The sequence below is a fragment of the Tetrao urogallus genome (assembly GCF_951394365.1).
Source record: "Tetrao urogallus genome assembly, chromosome: 26".
NCBI classification, from domain to species: Eukaryota; Metazoa; Chordata; class Aves; order Galliformes; family Phasianidae; genus Tetrao; species Tetrao urogallus.
Window position 1 is genome coordinate 1421881 of NC_136839.1, and position 21505 is coordinate 1443385.

Genomic DNA, 21505 nt, shown 5'->3' on the forward strand with positions numbered 1-21505 from the left:
GGACCTTGTCAATCAATCAGAGGATGGTGACGGGCTGCGCACGCTCCTCATTGGCCAGTCGAGATGCTAATCAGAGATTCGCCCTCCCATTGGATCTCCGCTTCCGTCCGTCATATTGTCATTTCGCTCCCATTGGCGGAGCAGTCTCTCCATCACCGCGTCCCATTGCTCTGCGGAATTGCCGATCAAGAAGTCGGCGCTAGCTGATTGGTCAGCGCCCGCGAGCCGGGCGGAGATTGGGCAGGAGACCGCCAAGAGGGCGGGTCGCGCAGGGCGGTGCCCGAGCAGCCCCGCAGGAGGAAGATGGCGCCGTGAGGGGGTCGGAGCCGCCGCCGCCGCCGCCTCGGCCGGTCTGTGCGGGTCCGAGGCGGGGCCGGGCGCGGCTGGGCGGGGGTTGTCGTGCGGGGGGAGCGGCGGAGCCGGCACGGTCGGGTCAGGAAGGGGAACGCGGCCTTCTCGGCCCGCCCAAGCCTTGCGCTGAGCGGGCGGGCGGCGCTTCCGGGGCCCGGGTGGGGGCGGGCCCGGCGCCTCGTCCCGCCTCCCCGGGGAGAACCGCCGCTACGGCCGGGAGAGGGGGGGGGGGCGGGGAGGTGGATCCCGGTACGTGGCGGGGCGGGGGCTGCCCGGGGGGGCTGCGCGGTTGGAGCCCCGAGGCGTCTCTCGGTACCTCGGGAGCTGCGCTTCGCCCCGCTCCGTGTCCCGGGGGTTGGCCGGGATGGGAAAACACAGAGCTGGTGTGGAATAGCGGGATAAGGCCGGGCAGCGCTCGGTCTGCGCCTGTCAAGAGAAGACGAAGTGATTCTTCGGAAGGCTTGGCTGCTTTGTGATTGAGCTGCCCGATGTCCCGCTGTTAGGTGTGAATTCCCAATGCTTGAGCTCAGGGCTCAGCGCTCACGGGTCGGCATTGTTGTGCTGTGTGTGCAGAAGGAGCCGGGGGTCGCTTTTTCCCCGTGGCTGTGCTTCCCTGGGTGGCTCTGAGTGCTGGTGGCACGCTGAGGTCTTTGAGGGGCCTCTGAGTCACCTGAGTGCTCCAGGAGCTGTTTAAAAACACTGCATTGAGTTGATGGGCTCCGTCCTGTTGGCTTTAAACCAGATGCAGAAAGTTAGGCTCGTGTTCTCTTCCCCAAAAGAAGGCCATTACACAGCGCTGTGCATCACCTTACAGCTGCCCGGGCTGTCAGCACCCATCTCTGAGCACAGCACTGATTTCTGCAGGACAGGAGGGGCATTTCGGGAGCAGGGAAAGCCTGGATGGCAGACTGTGTGCCCTGCGTGCCTGCAAAGCGGAGCAGCGCTTCCTCTATCGGAGCGGGGCTGTTACACCAGCTAATTAAAGATAAGGCTATCGTGATAAGGCTTGAAATTGCTATCTTAAACCACACACAGCGTCCCCAGAGGGTGCAGGAGCTGCTGTGTGACTGTGTGCAGGTGCCAGCTTTCCTGTCCCAGTGTTGCAGGGCTGTGCGTTGCCGGCCAAAGAGCTGGGTTTCTCGTGGATGGGGAGAAAAAACCATTTATCCTCTCTGCATCTCTGGGAGAACATTAGAGATAATGGCACAGTTTCCAAACTAAATTGGTTTTTGTGCAGGGACGAACGCACCAGATGTACTGTTTCCATTGTTTGGAGATGGTTTCCACATAAAACTGTGCTTGTGACAAGCAGAGGGGAACGGGAGAGTGGCTGGAAAAAAAGGACTTTTATGAATTGCCGCTCTTCAGTTGCCTCAATGGAAAGCACTCTCCTGTTTGAGGCTCTCCTGGGGGCTTCAGGATAGCAAACGGGGCCTGAAATTCTCCATGGGGTGTGAATGCGTGCCTGACTCGGAGCAAATGTCAGCTCTGTGATGCGTTGTGGCGAGGAGGAACCCTGGGTGAACACGTGGGCAGCTGAGCTGCGTGCTGCCAGTGCTGTGTCACCTCCAGGGTGGGACAGTGTCACTGCAGGCCGAGACACAGGTTGTATAAGGAGGAAACTTCTCCCCCCCCCCCTGTCATCACTGATGTTTATTTGTACGTGCTAATGGGATCTCTCTGATGTCTCTCTCTCCAGCCAGCTCAGCTTGCTCTTATTTGTAGTCAGGGCTGCTAATCCTCAGCAGTGCCCTAATTCTGCAGAAAGGAAGGGTGCAGCCCTTGGGCTTGGGCAGCTGTGCAAGCTCCTGGCTTTCCAGGAAGAACGCATCCTTTTCTCTGGCTGTGAGCACGCAGTGCCTCTCACCTTTGCTGCAGAGAGGGTCTGGAGTGTGGACTTTTCTCCTTCAACGCTTCTCTGCCTCTGACAAGCTGTGAAACAACCCGTGTCCGGCTTCCTTGCGCTGTGCCACCCGTTCAGCCCTGCTCAGCCCCACATCTCGCCTGCGTGGGATCCACCAGCGCCCTGCCACTGCTCCCTCCCAGTCCCTGCTGAGCAGCAGAAAGCCACTTGCAGTGCTTACACAACTTGTTTTGTCTGGCACCGTGCTTTATGTGTCTCCCTTGCAGTGTGGCCCTGCCATTGCATCTCATTGCTCTGGTCTGGGTGTCTGTGTGCACAACCCCAGCACGGCTGCAGCTCAGAGATGCCCTCCATGAATCCCAAGCGCTCGTTATTCCTCAGCTTGGCCATAACTCCCTGCTGAAGTCAGGACATCGTCAGCAGTGGTAATAAAAGAAATTCGAGCTTGGACAAGTTTTCCCTGGCACCTTCTTGAGGCAAATACTATTAAGCTATTGAACCATTCAGTGGCCGCTGGATGGGGTTGAGTGGGAGATTTGCCAAAGGATGCTTTGTGGATGAAACCTTTCCAGCCTAGAAGAAAAGAGGTAACAAATGGTGAGGATTTAGGAGTCTGTGCCTGTGCTGCTGTGCCCTCCTGGCTCTCCTGTGGCTTTTCTCAGCTTCCTCAGGTCCCGCTGCCAGCCAGCGCCAGCAGCTCTGCTGTTCCCCCAAATGACCTTTTAATTACATAATGACTTGCAAACATTCAGCACCAACAACATACCCAAATAATTGAAACAATGTTTTTCCAGCTTGGGAAAACACCAGTCTGTATCTCTGACCCCTTCTGCAGCTCCAGCTGAAGGCGCGCAAGGTTCCGCATCTTGGGTGACGATGCAGAGCCCCAGACGTCGATGGTCTCAGCTCTCACTGCTCTCCTCACTCCTGTCTTTCTGCTTCCTCCTTGCAGATCGAGCGACAGCATGGCTGCCACTGCTGCCGTCAGCCCCAGTGAATACCTGCAGCCAGCTGCCTCCACTGCCCAGGTGAGTGCAGGTGCTGTGAGCTCCTGGGCCGGGGGCAGTGCCCCAGGTGTGGGCCTGCAGGCAGCGTGCCCCACAGGAGGAGCTCTGCTTGCAAGACAGGCTGGGGAGCTGCATTCTGGACACGTTCCCAGCTCCAGTCCTCACTCCTGGCAGAGCTGTTGCTCCTAGCAGTGCTGTGTTTTCCTTAAGGACCTCTTGGGTCATGTTAGCAGCTGATTTCACAAGGTGGTCTTGGGATTAAAACCACGTGAAGCACTGCGGGGTGTGTGTAATGGGTGTGAGTAGCAGCAGACTTGAAGGGCGTCTGCAGCTTTATGGAGGTTGTAAGAACACAGACACGGGATTAAAAGGCAGCCAGCATCCTGATGGCTAAAAGCAGTGTGACTGGGGCGAGCTAAAGGCACACGTGATACGGCTAATTAAGCAGCTCACTTAATAAGCAGTGTCTAATTGGCGCGGACTGAGTTACTTTCGATAGCGTGTAGCCTTTCCCTCTCTGACTCAATCTCAGTCCTGTTTGGTTTAAGACCCTGGCTCTAACATGCCTGTCTCCTTCCTGGTTCCCAGGACTCCCAGCCGTCTCCGCTCGCCCTCCTCGCAGCAACATGTAGCAAAATTGGTCCCCCAGCAGTGGAAGCCGCCGTGACTCCTCCTGCCCCTCCTCAGCCAACGCCTCGCAAACTTGTCCCCATCAAACCTGCTCCTCTCCCTCTGGGCTCTGGTAAGAACAGCTTCGGGATCCTGTCGTCGAAAGGGAATCTCTTCCAGATCCAGGGCTCCCAGGTTGGCACCTCCTACCCCGGGGGGCAGCTGGTTTTTGCCATTCAGAACCCAACTGTCATCAGCAAAGGGACTCGCTCGTCTGCAAACATCCAGTACCAGACGGTGCCCCAGATCCAGGCTGCAGGGGGGCAGACCATCCAAGTCCAGCCCAACCTCACCAACCAGATCCAAATTATTCCAGGCACGAATCAGGCCATTCTCACCCCATCCTCATCCTCTCACAAGCCCGTGCCCATCAAGCCAGCACCGGCGCAGAAGAGCGGAGCTTCACCGGTGCAGGGCTCGAGCAACGTGGTCAAGTTAAGCGGTGGCAGCAACGTGACTCTTACCCTGCCTGTGAACAACCTGGTGAACGCTGCAGAGTCGAGCACGCAGGCTCAGGTGGTTGCAGAGAGCCCCTCAAAGCCTGGCAAAAAGACTCGAAAGAAAGCCATGTCACCCAGCCAGCCCTCCGCCGTGGCTGTGGCCGAGCAGGTGGAGACGGTGTTGATAGAGACGACGGCGGAGAACATCATCCAGGCGGGGAACAACCTGCTGATCGTGCAGAGCCCGGGCTCTGGGCAGCCTGCCGTGGTGCAGCAGGTGCAGGTGGTGCAGCCCAAGCAGGAGTCCCAGGTGGTGCAGATCCCACAGCAGGCCCTGCGTGTGGTCCAGGCTGCCTCAGCCACGCTCCCCACCGTCCCCCAGAAGTCCTCCCAGAACATCCAGATCCAGACGACAGAGTCGGCTCCTACGCAGGTACATCATCTGCTGTGACGTCCCTCTGCCCTGGTTCTACTCCAAGCCCTTCCTCGGGCTTTTAAAAAGCTGAAGAGTTTTGTGAGACACATCCCCAGGTTGGCATCAGGTTCAGGCGTGGATTCTCTGATGCCCAAGAAGGGTTGGGAGTGCAGCCGCTCCCTCACTGGGGCTTTACTGAGCCTCTCCCTGGCTGCCTCTTTTCACAGGACTTTTAGGAGCACCGTGTCTTTGCAAACCGCTGCGCTTTCAGCTCAGGCTGGAGTTATCCTGCCTGTCAGAAGCTTGGGGAGGTGGGAGAGCAGACTCACAGGCTGCAGGACTCTTGCTGGTGTTACCTTTGGAAACCAGGCTGCAAAGCTAAAGCAGCCCTCTGCTGTTGTTGCGGGGCCAGGACCAGTCTGCGGGAGGCCCAGTGTCTTAAGAGGCGTGGGCAGCTTCTCTGTGGCTTCCTGCAGGCCCACACTTCTGGATTTCTGAGTGGAGATTGCCCTTCCCTGCTGGCTTCAACCAGTCTCATTCTTTTTCTCTCCCCCCCCCCCCCCTCCCCTCCCCCATCAGGTCTATTTCAAAACACCATCGGGTGAACTGCAAACAGTGCTGCTCCAGGAAGCCCCGGCCGTGACGGTGGCTCCATCCAGCACCTCCTGCAGCAGCCCCGTGTCCCGCAACTCTGGCACAGCATCCAGCAGCAAGAAACCGACCGCACGCAAGGAGCGTCCGCTGCCAAAGATCGCGCCTGCCGGAGGAGTCATCAGCTTGAGTGCAGCCCAGCTGGCAGCTGCAGCACAGGCCATGCAGACCATCAACATCAACGGGGTGCAGGTCCAGGGTGTGCCTGTCACCATCACCAATGCTGGAGGTGGGCTGCGTGCTGCGCCGCGGCGGGCGGGAGGGACGGGGGGGGGACAGGCGGCCCCTTCCAGCGGTGCTCTTCACAGCTGGGATGTGGCAGCTCTGTAAACAAGCCTTGTATCCCGAGGCTGAACGTTGGTGGGTGTTAGATGTCAACAGCTTCTCTAGCTCTCTTCGCTGCAGGAGGCTCTGTGTGTTTCGTAGGGGGGCTCTTTGGCTGTTCTGCTGGTTGGCTGTCAGGGACAGCAGTTAGCACAGACCTGCAGTGTGGTGCTGAGCTGCAGGACGTGGAATCGTAGCCTGGCTTGGGTTGGAAGGGACCTTAAAGATCATCAGTTCCAACTCTCCCCTGCTGTGGAATGGTTGCCTCCCACCAGACCAGGCTGCCCAGGGCCCTATCCAGCCTAGCCTCGAGCACCTCATGAGTGGAGCGTCCACACAGGGGCAGTGTGCCAGGGCCTTACTGCCCTCTGAGTGAAAAATTTACCCTGCCGTGTCTGCTTTGGGGCCCTGAGTGACTCTGTTTTCTCCTGCGTGCTGTGCAGGGGCAGTGAGCTGCACCCAGGGATGACTTTGTGTCACCTCTCCTTGCACCTGCAGTGCTGCCGAGCGAGGATGCTGCTGCTTTATAGCCAAATACTGCCCATAGCCAAACCAGGAGAGGTGCCTTCACGCATGCAGGCTGTGTCATGAGGCACTGCCACTCCCTCAGCTCCTCTGTGGAACAAGTGTGTGTCTTAAACTGAAAATAACCAGACACAGCCCCGGGCCTGTGAGCCACAGACAGCCCTGGCGCACTCCAGTCTCCCTTTGCCCGCCAGGAGCTGCACGTCCCCATGGCAGCTCCGTCCTCCCTGCTCTGGCAAACTGTCCCCAGCCCAGAGCTGGCAGCTGCAGGGAGCTGAGGGGAGGAAGTTAGGTCTGAGGACGTTTATCTGCTCTGTGATCCAGAAAGACCTGCTGACGTTCGGTGGTTTCTCTCCCAGCAAGAACCAGCAGGAGTCCCGACTGGGTTTTGCAGTCAGAAGCTGTTCTTTCTTGCTCCACTAAACGATGTCAGCATAAAACGTGGTCCAGTGTGGTTTAGTGCTCCGCAGTGGACCGCTGTCATCACTGGGGTAGCTTTTAAAGGGGTTTTTAATTGCTGCTTTGTGTTGGGTGTCAGGAGATGGCACAGGCAGATATTGCTGCTGTCTGCGCCGCTCCCCGCACCGTGCCACAAGGCTGGCCAGGCCGTGCTGAGCCCTGGCTGTGAGGGGACCGGTAGGACCTGCTGGCTCCACGAGTGGAGGCTGAGCCTGGTTTTCTCAAGGGCCAGAAGGGCCTGTGTGTATCGCCGTGCTGTCAGAGAGCTGCCCTCACCCTGGGCTTAGCACTTCTCCTCGCAGTGTTGCACTGACACCTTTGCTCTGCCCGCATCCCCTCTGTGCAGTGACCTCCTCTTTGCTCATCCATCAGATCCCACTCCTTCTCCTTCTCCTTCTCCTTCTCCTTCTCCTTCTCCTTCTCCTTCTCCTTCTCCTTCTCCTTCTCCTTCTCCTTCTCCTTCTCCTTCTCCTTCTCCTTCTCCTTCTCCTTCTCCTTCTCCTTCTCCTTCTCCTTCTCCTTCTCCTTCTCCTTCTCCTTCTCCTTCTCCTTCTCCTTCTCCTTCTCCTTCTCCTTCTCCTTCTCCTTCTCCTTCTCCTTCTCCTTCTCCTTCTCCTTCTCCTTCTCCTTCTCCTTCTCCTTCTCCTTCTCCTTCTCCTTCTCCTTCTCCTTCTCCTTCTCCTTCTCCTTCTCCTTGCCTGCTGCCCCCAGAGCTTGCTGATGCTGACCCCGTCTTCTTCTTTCCAGCCCCCATCACGGCTGCCCGGGTGCTGTGCGGGGCCCAGGCTGCCACCTCCGTGAGTGCCCGAGCGTGGAGCGGCCCTTAGGGTCCGGGGTAAGTCCCATTTTTTTTTGGTCAATATATTGCACGTTTTTTCAAAGTTTCTTTTTTGTTTCCTCTTTGGTCATTTCCCCACCCCGAAGGATCAAACCAAAAACTTTGAAAAACCGCACAGTATATTCAGAAAAAAAAGGGACTTACCAGCCCCACTTGGGGCCAGCATGTAGCAGCGGGGCTGTGGCAATGCTGCATGTGGGGCTGGGGTGCCCAGCTGGGTTCCGTCCCATTCCACACGCGTGGTCTTTCCCCCGGCCAGCCGCTTCCACAGGGCTTCAGTGCACGCAGCATGGAGACACTCGCAGCCCCTCAGGCACGGGGGCTCGCAGGGCAGAACCTGACTCCCCGTTTCCCTCCCCAGGCCAACAGCAGCTGACTGTGCAGAACGTCTCTGGCAACAATCTGACCATCAGCGGCCTGAGCCCGACCCAGATCCAGCTCCAGATGGAGCAAGCACTGGCCGGGGAGATGCAGCCGGGAGAAAAACGACGGCGGATGGCGTGCACCTGCCCCAACTGCAAGGATGGGGAGAAGAGGTGAGCGGCGCGCAGAGGGGAGGGGGCTCAGCTCATAGGGGGGGGGGTCTGCGCCCATTGCAGGGCTGACGCCTGCCCCGCTGCATTCCTCACCAGGCCTGGGGACCAAGGGAAGAAGAAGCACATCTGCCACATCCCCGAATGCGGGCGGACCTTCCGCAAGACCTCGCTGCTGCGTGCTCACGTGCGCCTGCACACGGGCGAACGTCCTTTTGTCTGCAACTGGGTGTTCTGTGGGAAGCGCTTCACACGCAGCGACGAGCTGCAGCGGCACGCGCGCACGCACACAGGTCTGTGGCCCTGCATGCACCCCTCTCTCGCTCCCAGGGCGGCCCTCTGAATCGTAGCCCACGCTCTGTGAGGGCTGGGGTGATCTCAGGCTGCCTCTGATTGTCTTTAGGATGTGGTAGAGATACTGGGAAGGGATTGGAAGGAGAGCTGTTGGAGAGGGTCCGGAGGAGAGCCGCAAAGATGATCGGGGGGTGGAGCGCCTCCCCTGCAGAGACAGGCTGAGAGAACTGGGCTTGTTCAGCCTGGAGAAGAGAAGGCTGCAGGGCGACCTCATTGCAGCCTTTCAGTACCTAAAGGGAGCCTATAAACGGGAGGGGAGTCAACTCTTGGCAAGGGGAGATAACAGCAGTACAAGGGGAAATGGCTTGAAGTTGAGGGAGGGCAGATGGAGGTTGGACGTCAGGGGGAAGTTCTGTGCTGTGAGAGCGGTGAGGTGCTGGAACAGCTGCCCAGAGAGGCTGTGATGCCCCGTCCATCCCTGGAGGTGTTCATGGCCAGGTTGGACGGGGCCCTGGGCAGCCTGGGCTGGCATTAAATGGGGAGGTTGGTGACCCTGCGTGTGGCAGGGAGGTTGGAGATTCATGGTCCTTGAGGTCCCTTCCAACCCAAGCCACTCTATGATTCTGTGAACACTGAGGGGCGTTTCGCTGCCTTTGGGCTGTCAAGGTGACCACGGGGCTGCAAATGGGACCTGCCACGGGCATCACCACCTCCATGGGAGGTCCCTGTGGCCGTGACTGGGAGCTGTGGGGACGCAGCAGGGCTGTGGGTGGTGACAACGTCCCCGAGGTCCCCCAACCCTGACGGCCTCTGCTCTCCCCGCAGGCGACAAGCGATTCGAGTGCGCGCAGTGCCAGAAGCGCTTCATGCGGAGCGACCACCTGACGAAGCACTATAAAACCCACCTGATCACCAAGAACTTGTAGGGCTGGGAGCCACGTCTTGAACAAACAAATCCCCCCCCCGCCCCCCCCATCCTTTGAGGGGTCACGGTGAGGATCCGCCAGGCGCCGACCTGTCACCCCACCGCCCTCACAGCACTCCAGTCTCCCCGGCCGCCCTTTGAGGGCAGCCGTGTCCCCTCCAGCACAGCTCTCAGGGGACGTCCTCTGCCACCGTGTGGGCTTCACGCAGAAGCAGCTCTCGCAGAGGGGCCGATCCCCCTCGTGGAGCCGTGGGGCAAAGCACCCGGCATGGCCCCGGCACAGCGGGGCGCGCAGGGCTCTGCACACCAGGGGCTGCACCCTCCGATGCGGGAGGGCCGAGAACGCCTCCAACAGCACATTCCTACTTTATATTTAAAATCTATAAATAGTTATAAATATCTATATAAACCCCTTTGGAAGGTCCCTTTTTTTCTATGGAGATCGTTGCCTTACGCTCCCTGTTCCCGATTACCAACACTGTGTATGGTGAGTGCTTTTTTTTCCCATCTTTATTTAATTGCTCCCTCCTCAGACCTGCCCTCCCCCTCTCCCATTTCTTTTTCCCCCTTTTCTCCCCCTTTTTCCCCCTTTTCTCCCCCTTTTCCCCCTTCCCCCCCCTTTTTTCCCCACTTCTCTCCTTCCCCCCACTCTCCTGCGTTTCTTTTCCAGCAATGAAGGTTCCTTTCACTCTGATTTCTTTCTCACTCCTTTCTGTTTCCAAGTGACGTGGCGTTTCCCTTTCAATCTTGGGACTTTAATCTCCTTTATGTGCTTCCTCCCCAACCCGGACTGTGTATAGTGTACATTGTATCATAGATTATATTGCTTTTGTGTTTACTGCGTTTAAAAGAAAACAAAACAAAACGAAACAAAACATATGGCTTGTTATTTTTGAGCTTTTAAATTAAAACAGATCCACTTTATTTTTTAGTTGTAACTGCCCACGGTTGTTTTCTGCATTGTGACAGATCTGTTCTAATTACCTGTAACCGGTTGGCCGGTGTGGAGGCAGCCGGGAGCTTTTCTTGCTCAATAAATTTGGTCGCCAGAGGCAAACCCCGCTCCGCCCAGCTCCTTTCCCCGCCTCCACCCCCCCCCGCTGCCCCCAGCCCCGCTCCCGGTGCCCCCGTCCTCCCACCGCATGGGGGCGCTGTGCGCTGCCTGCCCCCGAGCAGGGGTGTAGCCGGTAGGCGGTGCCTCCCTCAACGCGGCTTCCTATTGGCTCCCACATGGGCGTGAGGCCGGTGGGCGGTGCCCTCGCGGCGCGCTTTCCTATTGGCTCAACACCTGCGAAAGGGCGGTGAGGCCGGTGGGCGGGGTCGGCCGCAACGCCGCTTCCTATTGGCCCCCTGATGGGCGGTGCCGCCCCGCAGCGCGGCGCTCTATTGGCTGATCTGCGGGGGGCGGGGATATAGCGGAGCGCGGGGTTCGGCGGTGCGCCGTTCGGTGCCGCTCCGCTGCCGTCGCCATGGACCTGGGGCCGCTGAGGATGGGTTACCGCGGGGACGAGGAGGTGCGGGCCGGCCGGGGGCGGCGGGGCCTCGGCACGGGGATCCCCCGACCCTCACATCGCCCCGGTGCCCGCAGGCCTTCGAGGAGCGGCACCTGGCCTCCCGGCACCCTATCGAGCAGTTCGCGGCTTGGTTCACGGAGGCGGCGCGGTGCCCGGCTGTGGGCGAGGCCAACGCCATGTGCCTGGCCACGTGCGGCAGGTGAGTGCCGGGGCTGGGGGCGTGTGGGGGGCCGTGCCGCCAGGCCTTGACCGCCCCCTGCCCGCTATCGCAGGGACGGGAGGCCCTCGGCCCGTATGGTGCTGCTGAAGGGCTTCGGGCGCGACGGGTTCCGCTTCTTCACCAACTACGAGAGCCGCAAGGGGAGGGAGCTGGTGAGCGCCGGGCTGCGGGGCTGCGAGCGGGGATCCCGCGGAGCTGTTCCGGAGCTGCGTGGCCGCTGACGGCTCTCTCCTGTTCTCCCTTTCCACGTTTCAGGATGCCAACCCCTTCGCTTCTGTTGTCTTCTATTGGGAGCCGCTCCACCGGCAGGTGTGTGCGTGGTGTGGGGTGAGGTCGCGTCTCCCCCTTCTTCCCCCCCCCCCCCTTCGGGGCTCTGTGGGATTTTGGGATTCGTGCTTTCAGGTTCGGGCTCTCCAGGTGGGATTTGGCTGCTTGTTTTTCCTTCCTGCTGCGAGGGGCAGGGCCTGTGCAAAGGGAGCTGTAAGGAGGGAGGGAACAGATGCTGTAGCAGGGTGCGCTGGGATAGGACAGGGGGAAACAGTTTCAAACTGAAAGTGGAGATGTAGACTGAATATAAGGAGAAGGTTTTTTGCAGCCAGGGTGGTGAGGTACAGGTTGCCTGGAGAGGATGCTCCATCCTTGGGGAGCTTCAAGGTCAGACTGGGTGAGGCTCTGAGCCTGAGCTGTAGGTGTCCCTGTTCATTACAGCATTGGATTAAATGACCTTTAAAGGTCCTTTCTAACTCAACTCTGTGAGTCTGAACAACACAGAGCCCAGACCAGGTATGGGATGAGGAGGTCAAGGGCTTTGGGGGCTGTTGGGCCCCCAGGCAACCAGTGCTCGCCTATCCCTGCCTTGCCCAGGTACGGATTGAGGGCTCAGTGAAGCGGCTGTCGGAGGAGGAATCGGAGCAGTACTTCCACTCCCGCCCTAAGGGCAGCCAGATTGGGGCAGTGGTCAGCCAACAGAGCACCGTCATCCCAGACAGAGAGGTGAGCAGGGAGGTGGGACCAGCAGGGCTCCCCCCAGCCGCCACGATCCTGCCCTGATTTCAACACCTTCCCTTTCCCTGCAGTATTTGAGGAAGAAGAACGCAGAGCTGGAGGAGCAATACCGGGACACAGCAGTGCCAAAGCCAGCTTACTGGTGAGCCACGCCGGTAGGGAGCCATGGTTCCATCACACCCCGCAGTGCCCCTCACCACCTGCATTTCTCTCCTCCAGGGGAGGCTACATCCTGCAGCCAGAGGTGATGGAGTTCTGGCAGGGCCAAACCAACCGCCTGCACGACCGCATCGTCTTTCGGCGCCTGCAGGACAGCGCAGCCCCCCTGGGACAAATGACCCATCGGGGTGAGGATGGCTGGGTGTTCGAGCGCCTTTCCCCATGAAGCTGCACATTCCTGGATGCTCTCGCTTGTGCCAAATCCCCCCCACGTGTCCCCTGCTGTGTCCTGAGGAGCTGCGGCCTCGCTCTGCCCTTCCCTGGTGGTGCTGGGGGGGCTCAGTTCAACCCCAGAGAACCCAGATCCCTTTGTGCTCACAGCAGGCAGAGGCGGGTCGGTCCCACAGACCCCTGCTTCCCCCTGCCAGCGTGTGAGTAGCAATTGCCCTTGGGACTGGTGGTGTTAATTAATCACGTGAATGATTGTGGAAAGGAACTGGTGAATCCCCTGCCCTCATCCTGCCCTGCTGCTGGGACCAATCATGCCTTGTGTTTTAGCTAGGATCACGCCTTTTTGCTCAGTCGGTGCAATAACTTCTTTAATTGTGGCTCTGATGTTGCTGTGAGTGTTCCTGGCTGGCTGTGTGTCCCATCTCTGTGGGGCTGTGGGACCCCAATCCTCACCCCATCTGTACCGGCGCCGCTCCCTGCCTGTACGTGGAAACAATAAAGTTCGATCAGAGCGGAGCAGTGCGGTGTTTGGGTTAATGTTTACCCAGCAGAGCTGGGCTTGGCTGCTCTTCCCAGCAGATGGTGCTGCCGGCTCAGCCTCTGCTTCTTCTGCTCTTGGGCCGTTTCCCAGTGAAACCAGGCGCTGATAACCTTCCCCCTTTCCCAGCTCCGTGCACTTGTGCGCTCAGCCTCTGGCTCTCGGGGCAGCAGGGGGGTCAGGAGGGTCCTCACACGGCTCAGGTCCACCCACATCCTCGTGCTGTGGTGCAGGAGCTGGGAACCCCCTGGGACTGAGCGCAGCCTGCGATGGGAGGTGGCAGCAAGGAGCTGCTGGGCCGAGCCAGGCGGCTGCGTCACACCTCTCCAGGGTGCTCCCCTGCCCCAGCAGCTCCGTCTGCCCCTCTGCCCCCATCGCACTGAGTCATGCAGTCATCTTGGTCCTTCCCTGCGCTCATCCCTGGCTGAGTGCCGCCGTGGTGCTCAGCAGCGTAGGGTGGGGTGGTCGTTGTGTGTCCCACTGTGGGGCTGGGGGCTCTGCTGGTGCCGGTTCTGCCCTGGGGTGATGCTGGGTGACAAGCACAGCTGCTTCTACCCCCCACTGTAGGCGTCCCCGCGGTGCTGGAGCCCAGACGCTGCTGTGATGGGCGTCACCCCGCTGCCCCCCTTCCTCCTTTCCCTTCTGGGCAGGAACCTTGCAGCACTGCCAGCATGGGACAAAGAGCACCTTGTGAACCCACGTCTTCAGTGTGCAAACAGCCAGGGCGGGGGCTGCTGAGAAGCATTGGCAAAGGCTTTGTGCCACAGAAACGGGGTTTGGGTCCCGGCGCTTTGGCGCAGTTCAGCTTTTACAGTTGTTACAGAGCCGTTGCTTTTCCTGGTGAGTTCAGGTACGCTCTGTGGGCAGGGCAGCCATCCTGGCACCAAGGGGCAGCTCCAGCACGGCGTGGTGCCAGGCTGTGGGTGCTCCTGTTGTGCTGCAGTGGGGCTGGGGGTTCCCTGCGTGCCGTGGGCCCCACTCACAGCACAGCCAGAGCTGCACCGGGAGCTCAGAATGGAGCCCTGGAGCTGCCCCAGACCCTGCAGCTCCCTGGGATTGCCACACACACAGCCACCACGCTCCCTTTGTTCCCAGACCTGCTTTATTCGCAAAGAACAGTTGGAAGACCTCACGAAAGGCTCAGCTTCCACAATAAAAAAATAAGACCAGCAAAAAGAGAAGAGGCTGTGAGCTCGGCTCCCTCGCCACGGTCTGTGAGCAGCTCTCCCCTTCCGGGAGCAAAGAGCAATTCCCGGTCCTGGGCAGCAACGCAGCTCCTGCTGGGAAACCTGGAGCCCTCCCAGGTCCCATTGGTCTCCTCAGCAGCGGCCCATCCTTTGGCCAGGGTTGGCTGCATCCAGCAGTGCAAAGATCAGCACAGAGGGCCGCGCAGCTCCTCTGGCTTTGGGGATGAGCAGGGCTTCGTCCTGGCGTCAGCTCTGTGTTTGCTCAGGGCAGCACACAGCCAAGGGGCTCCAGTGGTCCTGCAGCCAAACTGAGCCCCGAGTGCTTTGTCCTGGGCTGCCCTGTGCCAGCAGGACTCAGCCCAGTGCTGCTCATGGGTGCCCCACAGCACAGCGAGGGGCTGCACGGCGTTGGGGCTGTGCCCTGCCGCGCTCCCTGCCCCATCCATCCCCTCTTTGTCACCCAGTGAGCCGGCAGCCAGCGCCCACCGGGGCTGCATTTAAATAGGATTCTCGCTTTTTTTTCCTTAAATAAAGTCCTATCTGAGTCCGTTTTCCTAACAAAGTGCCATTCAGGGGGGTGCAGCGCTGAGCCCCCCAGCTGTGTCAAGGGATCCCAATGGGGCAGCACTGGGGGCCCATGGTGGGGCAGGATGGACCCGAACTGCCCCTTCCCAGCCTCATTTCTCCTCTCGCTCGCTGTCTGCGCAGAGCCCGGGGTTCTCAGCCAGCGTGGGCCTGACTTTCTTCTTCTCCTTGAAGCGGCCGGAGTTGGACACCTTGACGTGTTTCCCTTTGGTGCTTTTATCCACGATCTTCTCCAGGCGGGCGGCGAAGTCGGGCGTCCCTTCCTCAGCTGAACCCTCGGGGCCGTCGCCGGCGTGGATGTCGGGGCTGTCATACAGCACCTTGGGCATGGATTTACGCTTCCTCAGGAAGGTCAGCTTCCACCAGCTGTGGCTCTCAGCCATGACTGCGGGGCACCTGGGTGGGAGGCGGCAGCGTTACGGGGCCAGGAAGGGGAATGGGGAAGTGGCACGGGGGCAGTGTGACGGCACAGCTCACCCAGCCGCATGGTTTCCCTCTTTGCTGTGGCTGAGGTGAGCACAGCAGGAAGGGGATTCCCAGCCCTCCAGGCCCCATCCTGGTGCGGGGACAGCAGCCCTGTGCCCACGCAGTGCCTCCACTGACCCTACAGAATCACAGAATGGCCAGGGTTGGAAGGGACCTCAAAGATTGTGAATCTCCAACCCCCCCTGCCACATGCAGGGCCACCAACCTCCGCATTTAATACCAGACCGGGCTGCCCCATTCAGCCTGGCCTTGAACATTTCCAGATCCTACAGATCAGACCCCATCCCACATCCCAGCTCTGGCACCCGACACAGCATTGTGCCTCCACTGCTGCTTTTGGAGTACCAGGCCAGGGGGGAAAGGCCACCACGTCTCACAGACCCTGGCAATGGAGATGTGGCCGTGAGAAGCTCCCAGGACAATTTGCTGTCACCTGGATACGGCCACCTCGGGGCCTCAGCCATCCCGCTCCCACCGACAGCACCGTGATGCCCTACCTGAGCCTCCTGCCCCGCTCAGCGGCCTGGGGACAACGCGGGGCCCCACACCTGCTGCTGCCCCGCTGCTCTGAGTCAAGGTGAACCCGAGAGCAAACCACTCCTGCTTGAGCAAACAGCGGGGCCGGGCCAACGCTGTGCTGAATATTCATGACGGGGAAGTGGTGGCTGCAGCCATGGGGGTGGCACTGGGAAGGACCCCCCCCCCCACCCCGTCCCTGTTGTCACCTTGGATTTGGGAGTGCAACCGGGGATTGGAAGGAAGCATGGAACCCTCCCAGTGCCCAGCACAGAGCAGGGTGCCATGCTGTCATCTCTATGGTGTGGGGACGCGGGCTATGGGGACACGACAGGGCCGGCACTCATGGGGCTGTGGGATATGAGGACGCAGCTGATGGGGACGTCGCACGGACGTGGCTCATAGGGACATTGCAGGGTCACCACTCATGAGAACGTGGCCCGTGGGGACACACGTGGCTGGTGGGGACACTACGGGGACGCGGCCCGTGGAGGAGTGGCTCATGGGGACACAGCTTGTGGGGACGCGGCCACCGCGGTCACCTCTCGTGGGGACACCGCACGACACGGCGCAGCCCCGCATCGCACCGCGCATGCGCACGCTTCTCTTCCCTCGGCCATCAGCTGCGCCCCGCCCTCCCGACAGCTCCCTGCTCCCATTGGTCGAGCGCCGCCACCTCTTCGCCAATCGGAGGAGCGGCGCGTGGCACTGTCCATCAGCCGCGTCCTCCGGATTGGAAGCGGGGCGGGACCCACGGAGCATTGAGTTTCTGGATTGGCTGCGCCGTATGGTGCGCGGCGAGGATTGGCTGAGGCGGGGGGGCGGGGCCAGGCGGGGGAAAGCGGAAGCGGCGGCGGCGAACGGCGCGCAGCGGGCGGGATGCAGGTGGGCAGCGGGACCGGAGTTCAGGGGTCAGAGGTCAGGGGTCAGAGGTCAGGTCTGTTCCCTCCTGCAGGCCTCTCCGCGGGACTACCAGGACGTGCCCATCGACATCCAGACCGGCAAGCTGCTGGGTACGGCGGGCTGCGGGCAGTGCGGCCTCCTCAGCTCCCCGTGCTCCGCAGCTCGGGCCGCTCACCGCCCCCCCTCCCCCCCACAGACTGGTTGGTGGACCGGCGGCACTGCGGCCTGCGCTGGCAGGCCCAGGTGAGCGCCGTGCGACAGAAGATCGAGGCTGCACTGCAGGACATGCCCGAGCACGAGGAGATCGCACAGCTGCTGGCGGGCGCCGGTGAGAGAAACCTGAACGACCCTTCACCCCGCTCCCCCCCCCCCCTCCCCGGGCATCAGCCCCGTGACAGCGTTGTCCCCCCTCTCTCCTCTCTGCACAGCCATTCACTACTCGCACTGCCTCCGCATCGTGGACATCCTCAGGGGCACCGAGGCCTCCTCCAAGAACCTCTTTGGGCGATACTCATCCCAGCGCATGAAGGTGAGCGGGGATGGGGACGGGTGCCCCGCTCCTGTGCCCTCCTCACCCTCTGCTTCCCCCTCCCCAGGACTGGCAGGAGATCGTGACCCTCTATGAGAAGGACAACACCTACCTGGGTACGGCTGCGAGGTGCCCAGGGAGGGGGTTGGACGCAGCGCGCCATAGGGGACCATCGCAGCTCCTCATGGTTCTCCCACCCCACAGCTGAGCTCGCTGCCCTCCTGGTGCGTAATGTCACTTATGAGGTCCCTGCACTGCGCAAGCAGATCGCCCGCTGCCAGCAGGCCCAGCAGGACCTGGCCCGCCGTGAGGAGGAGTGCCAGCTGGCAGCTGCTGAGCTGCGGGAGCGCTTCTACGCCTCCTGCAAGCAGTACGGCATCACTGTGAGTCCCCTGGTGCTGTTATGGGACCCCGTGTCCTTTTGTATGGGGAGAGTCACCCCACAGCCCCCTGACCAGCTCTGTAAGCAGTCCGGAAGAAATTCGGCTGTGTGCCTCCCTGCCCCAATGTGTCCCTGCTCCATCCGCAGGGGAGCAATGTGCGCCAGGAGCTGCTGGCCTTGGTGCAGGACCTGCCCTCGCTGCTCTCTGAGGTTGGAGCAGGAGTTGGTGCGCTTTCTGAGGCCATCGAGCTGTACCAGGCCTGCGTGGAGTTTGTTTGCCAGAGGTGGGTGTGGGGGCACCGCTGTCCCTGGGGGTCTCCCAGCAGCACCTTGGTATGGAGGGGGAATCGCGGCCTCTCCATCTGCTGCTGATGTCCCTATGGCAGCTCAGAAGGGCCTGTGGTGCCCATGCTGCGGTACGTGGGGAGCAAAGGCAACACAACCGTGTATGAGTGGAGGACGGGGTGTGAGCCAGCGAGGGTGGAGAAGCCAGAGGTGCAGGTGGTGCCGGAGCAGCCAAAGGAGGACACGGTATGGTGCTGCAGTGCCCGGAGCTGTTTGCTGCAGCTGGAAGGGAGCCTGTGTCCTTCGGGTTTCAGAGCCCCGTTGCCCTTTTTGCTGCAGATTGACTGGGGAGATTTCACGCTGGAGCCGATCGGTGGGGGTGACGCTGACAACACTGCTGCAGGTGGGGAAGCCCAGGATAATGAGATCGACTGGGGCATCGTGGTAGAGCCAAGCCCTCAGGTGAGTGCTGGCTGCTTGCTCCTGGGGCCTGGCCCCATGCCTGGGGCTGTTGCAGGTGCCCTGCAGTCAGCAGCCATTCTCTCTTTCATTGCAGGACAGCGGCATTGACTGGGGCGATGCTGAAAGCAATGAGGCACAGATTACGGTGTTGGAGGATGGCTCTGAGGGTGAGCATGGTCCCAAAGGGGACGGGTGGGTTCCGGTGTGTGGAGACCGCAGAGTTCCCTTCCCTGCTGAACCCTTTCGTCCCCCAGAACTCGAGGCAGTTGCCCGTGGCTCCGATGCCCTGACGCTGCTGGAGAATGCTGCGACACGGAACCAATTCATTGATGAGCTCATGGAGGTGAGCAGCAGCAGCAGCGCTGGGGCGGCTCAGGCATAGGTTGGGTTTCTGGCTGCCCCCTTTCCCCCCCCCCCCCCCACCCCCACAGCGTCCTTTTCCCCACAGCTGGAGCTGTTCCTGGCTCAGCGCCTGGTGGAGATGGAGGAGGAGGCCGATGTCCTGGCTGCCAGCCAGTTCCAGCTGGCCCCCGCTGTCCTGCAGGGCCAAACCAGCACCCGTGTGGGCACACTGCTGGCCAGCACCAGGGAGCTGCTGGATCAGCTGAGCACCCGCCGCATGCAGCATCTCTTCATCATCCTCGCCTCCCCCAGGTCGCCTCACTGGGAAAATCTGGGGAACTGGAGGGCTGGGGAGGGCAGATTGGGAGGATCCTGGAGGTGAAGCAGGAGCTGCTCTCCCTGTACAGGTACGTGGACCGTGTGAGCGAGATGCTGCAGCAGAAACTGAACCAAGCAGAGCTGCTGCTGGCCAAGCGGGAGGCATTGAGCCGGAAGCGGCACGAGGCTCTGACAGAGCAGGGTGTGCTGGAGCCCAAGCTGGACCGCCTGCAGGAGCGAACCCGGGAGCTGCAGCAGCTGGTGAGGGTCCAAGCAGGGCTGCCCCCGGCCTCTCCCCTGCTGCACGCCCTCCCCTCACCTTGGGCTTTCTCTTGCAGATCGAAGCTGACATCTCCAAGCGCTATGGCGGGCGCCCGGTGCACCTGATGGGGGTCTCACTGTGAGCTGGAACCTCCAGTGAGGTCCTGCTGCCCCCTAAACCCCCCACCATGGTAGCGTGGCTTCAGCCTGGGGTTTGGCACTGCTGAATAAAGCTGCAGCTGTTCCCCGTGCATCTCTTGTGCTCCATCCACACAGGGGCTCAGTGCTGGGAGGAGAGGAACCCCCAGCCCAGAGATGACCCCCCGCCCCCCTTAACTGTGCAGCCCTCCCCAGAGCTGGGAGGTGGGGGCGAGGGTGGGCAATTCGATTTTAATTTCATAGCAGAGCGGTTGATTCATGGCTCGTTGTCGCCAGCGGTGACTCCGGTAATGACTTTCCATCACGATGAAAAGTGGAGTGACATCGCTCATTATTCCTCCCGCTCGTTATGGCAGGGTGGGGCGGGGGGGGCACGCACCCCTATGGACAGTGAGCGATGGTCCCCATTAATCACCACCACGACCCTCTGCCCCCAACACTCCTCCCCCCCCCCCCCCGGCAGATGGGAGGGGGAAGGCAGAGCTTCGCCCCTGCCACCATTGGGCTGCACAGGACAGGGGGTGGCCGAGCTCCCCCCAGCACCTTCGGGGCGGTCTTCCACACCCATGGGCGTCACCCCCTGACCACTCCCCCCCCCCAGCACTCTATTGCCCCCCGCCCCCCTTTTGGGGGAGAGTCAGTGGGGGGGGGAGGTGACATGCAGAGCTCTGGGCTCCAGCCGGGTCCCGTGCCGGGGGGGGTGGCTTTAATTCTCAATTCCCCGGGCCGCCCATCTGCTCTACGTTGCCCACCCCTCCCTTATTTGTGGCGCAGCTGCTGAAGGGGCTCTAATTCTCCTCCTTAGAACAATGCCCAACTCGGCGACAGCTGCACCAGGGACGGATGTGACACCCCGGGCGGCAGCGCCGTCGCTTTGTCCCCGCTTTGTCCCCCCTGGTTTCCCCCCCCTCCTCGGAGGGAGGCGTGGTTCAGAGGCCCCCCGCACTGCGCCGTGCCGCCGGCAGGGGGCGCTGCAGGACTGCGAACGGAGCGAGGAGCGAGAATTCAGATAGAGGGCGGGGCTAAACGAGAAGGAGGCGTGGCCGTGTGCCATATTAGGTGTGCGTGCAGCGAAAGGGCGGGGCTATGCAAAACAGCCCCTCCGCGGGGCGGCTAGAGGGAGAGATTGGGGGGGGGTCTCTGTGGTTGGGGTGCTCTGTGGGGTGACGATGGGACCACGTCCACCCTGTGATCCCACAGCCCCTGTAGGTGTGGGCACACATGGCTGGGTGGCCCAGGGTTCACAGGGCTGCAAGCACCCACCTCAGCGGGATGACGGCCTCTTTTAGGACCCTCCGGGGGTCCCACGGTGTCCCACCAGCCTTGCGCTGTGATGAGATGAGGGTCACGACCCGCAGTCACACACCTATAGAGGGTGGCTCGATGCTCATGTCACAAATGTCACCGTTGCCTCCAAAGGGTTGGTGTGGAATGGTGACCTCCGCGGCTCAGCCCCAGCTGGAGGCACCCCTGGGTCCCGGCACAGCTGTTGGAGAGGAGACTGAGCTGATGCAGAGGCTTTAATTGGCACAGAGGCTTTAATTGACATAGAAGCTTTAATTGGGACAGAGCAGAGGGGTTTAGGGAGAGGCCCAGGTGCAGCCTGGTGGCTTTTGGGTTTGCAGCAAAGTGGTGTAGGAGCAATGAATCTGTTCTCCTTCGTTATGCTTAAGGACTCTCTTGACATTATTAATGCTGAGGGTGGGAGCTGGAGGGGGGCTGTCGGGGGCCAGTGGCCAGCAGGGTGTCTGTGTCCTTTCATCCCCAGCTTCAGCCTTGTGCAGGACAAATGCCACCGGTGCATCGATGCGCCTTAATGCCCAGCACAGAACAAACCCCCATTGCTGAGGAGGGGTTAAAAATATCCCAGCTGGGGGCAGGCAGCTCAGGTTGCTTCTGACAGCACCCTTGGGCCCCACTGCCCACCCCTATCCCATGGGGAGGCACGAGGAGGGGTTTCAAGCCTCTCTAATGCACTCCTGTTCCCCACAGGACACAGCTCTGTCCTCGTGCTCTCCAGCCCCATTGGGAACCTATAGCAGCTGTAGGGTTTGGTGTGCTCTCGCCGTGGGGCTGCGCCCTCCCTGCCCGCCACCATTACCTCATCGGATTGAGGGTTGCAGCAAGA

The 21505-nt window shown here is 60.9% G+C and overlaps 4 protein-coding genes across 4 annotated transcripts; 3 read left to right on the forward strand and 1 right to left on the reverse strand.

Annotated features, from left to right (window-relative positions):
* Positions 1 to 3180: 3180 nt before the first annotated feature.
* SP2 (Sp2 transcription factor) lies at positions 3181 to 9296 on the forward strand (the record flags this gene model as incomplete). Its single annotated transcript, XM_079547333.1, has 6 exons — positions 3181 to 3243; positions 3811 to 4764; positions 5326 to 5626; positions 7905 to 8079; positions 8176 to 8369; positions 9196 to 9296. The coding sequence occupies 6 exons, from the start codon at positions 3181 to 3183 to the stop codon at positions 9294 to 9296; spliced, it is 1788 nt and encodes a 595-aa protein (XP_079403459.1).
* Positions 9297 to 10758: 1462 nt separating this feature from the next.
* PNPO (pyridoxamine 5'-phosphate oxidase) lies at positions 10759 to 12419 on the forward strand (the record flags this gene model as incomplete). The annotated part of the gene is made up of 7 exons (XM_079547237.1): positions 10759 to 10809; positions 10884 to 11008; positions 11082 to 11181; positions 11285 to 11338; positions 11894 to 12022; positions 12106 to 12176; positions 12254 to 12419. Exons 1-7 carry the CDS (start codon positions 10765 to 10767, stop codon positions 12417 to 12419), a joined length of 690 nt encoding a protein of 229 aa, XP_079403363.1. The 5' UTR covers positions 10759 to 10764.
* Positions 12420 to 14826: 2407 nt separating this feature from the next.
* PRR15L (proline rich 15 like) lies at positions 14827 to 15117 on the reverse strand (the record flags this gene model as incomplete). The annotated part of the gene is made up of 1 exon (XM_079546981.1): positions 14827 to 15117. The coding sequence occupies one exon, from the start codon at positions 15115 to 15117 to the stop codon at positions 14827 to 14829; it is 291 nt and encodes a 96-aa protein (XP_079403107.1).
* A 1121-nt stretch (positions 15118 to 16238) lies between these two features.
* Positions 16239 to 19361, forward strand: CDK5RAP3 (CDK5 regulatory subunit associated protein 3; the record flags this gene model as incomplete). The annotated part of the gene is made up of 13 exons (XM_079547193.1): positions 16239 to 16749; positions 16836 to 16967; positions 17068 to 17168; positions 17236 to 17284; positions 17373 to 17551; positions 17698 to 17834; positions 17937 to 18081; positions 18175 to 18297; positions 18392 to 18464; positions 18552 to 18640; positions 18746 to 18951; positions 19047 to 19218; positions 19296 to 19361. 13 exons carry the CDS (start codon positions 16239 to 16241, stop codon positions 19359 to 19361), a joined length of 1983 nt encoding a protein of 660 aa, XP_079403319.1.
* Between the last annotated feature and the right edge of the window lie 2144 nt (positions 19362 to 21505).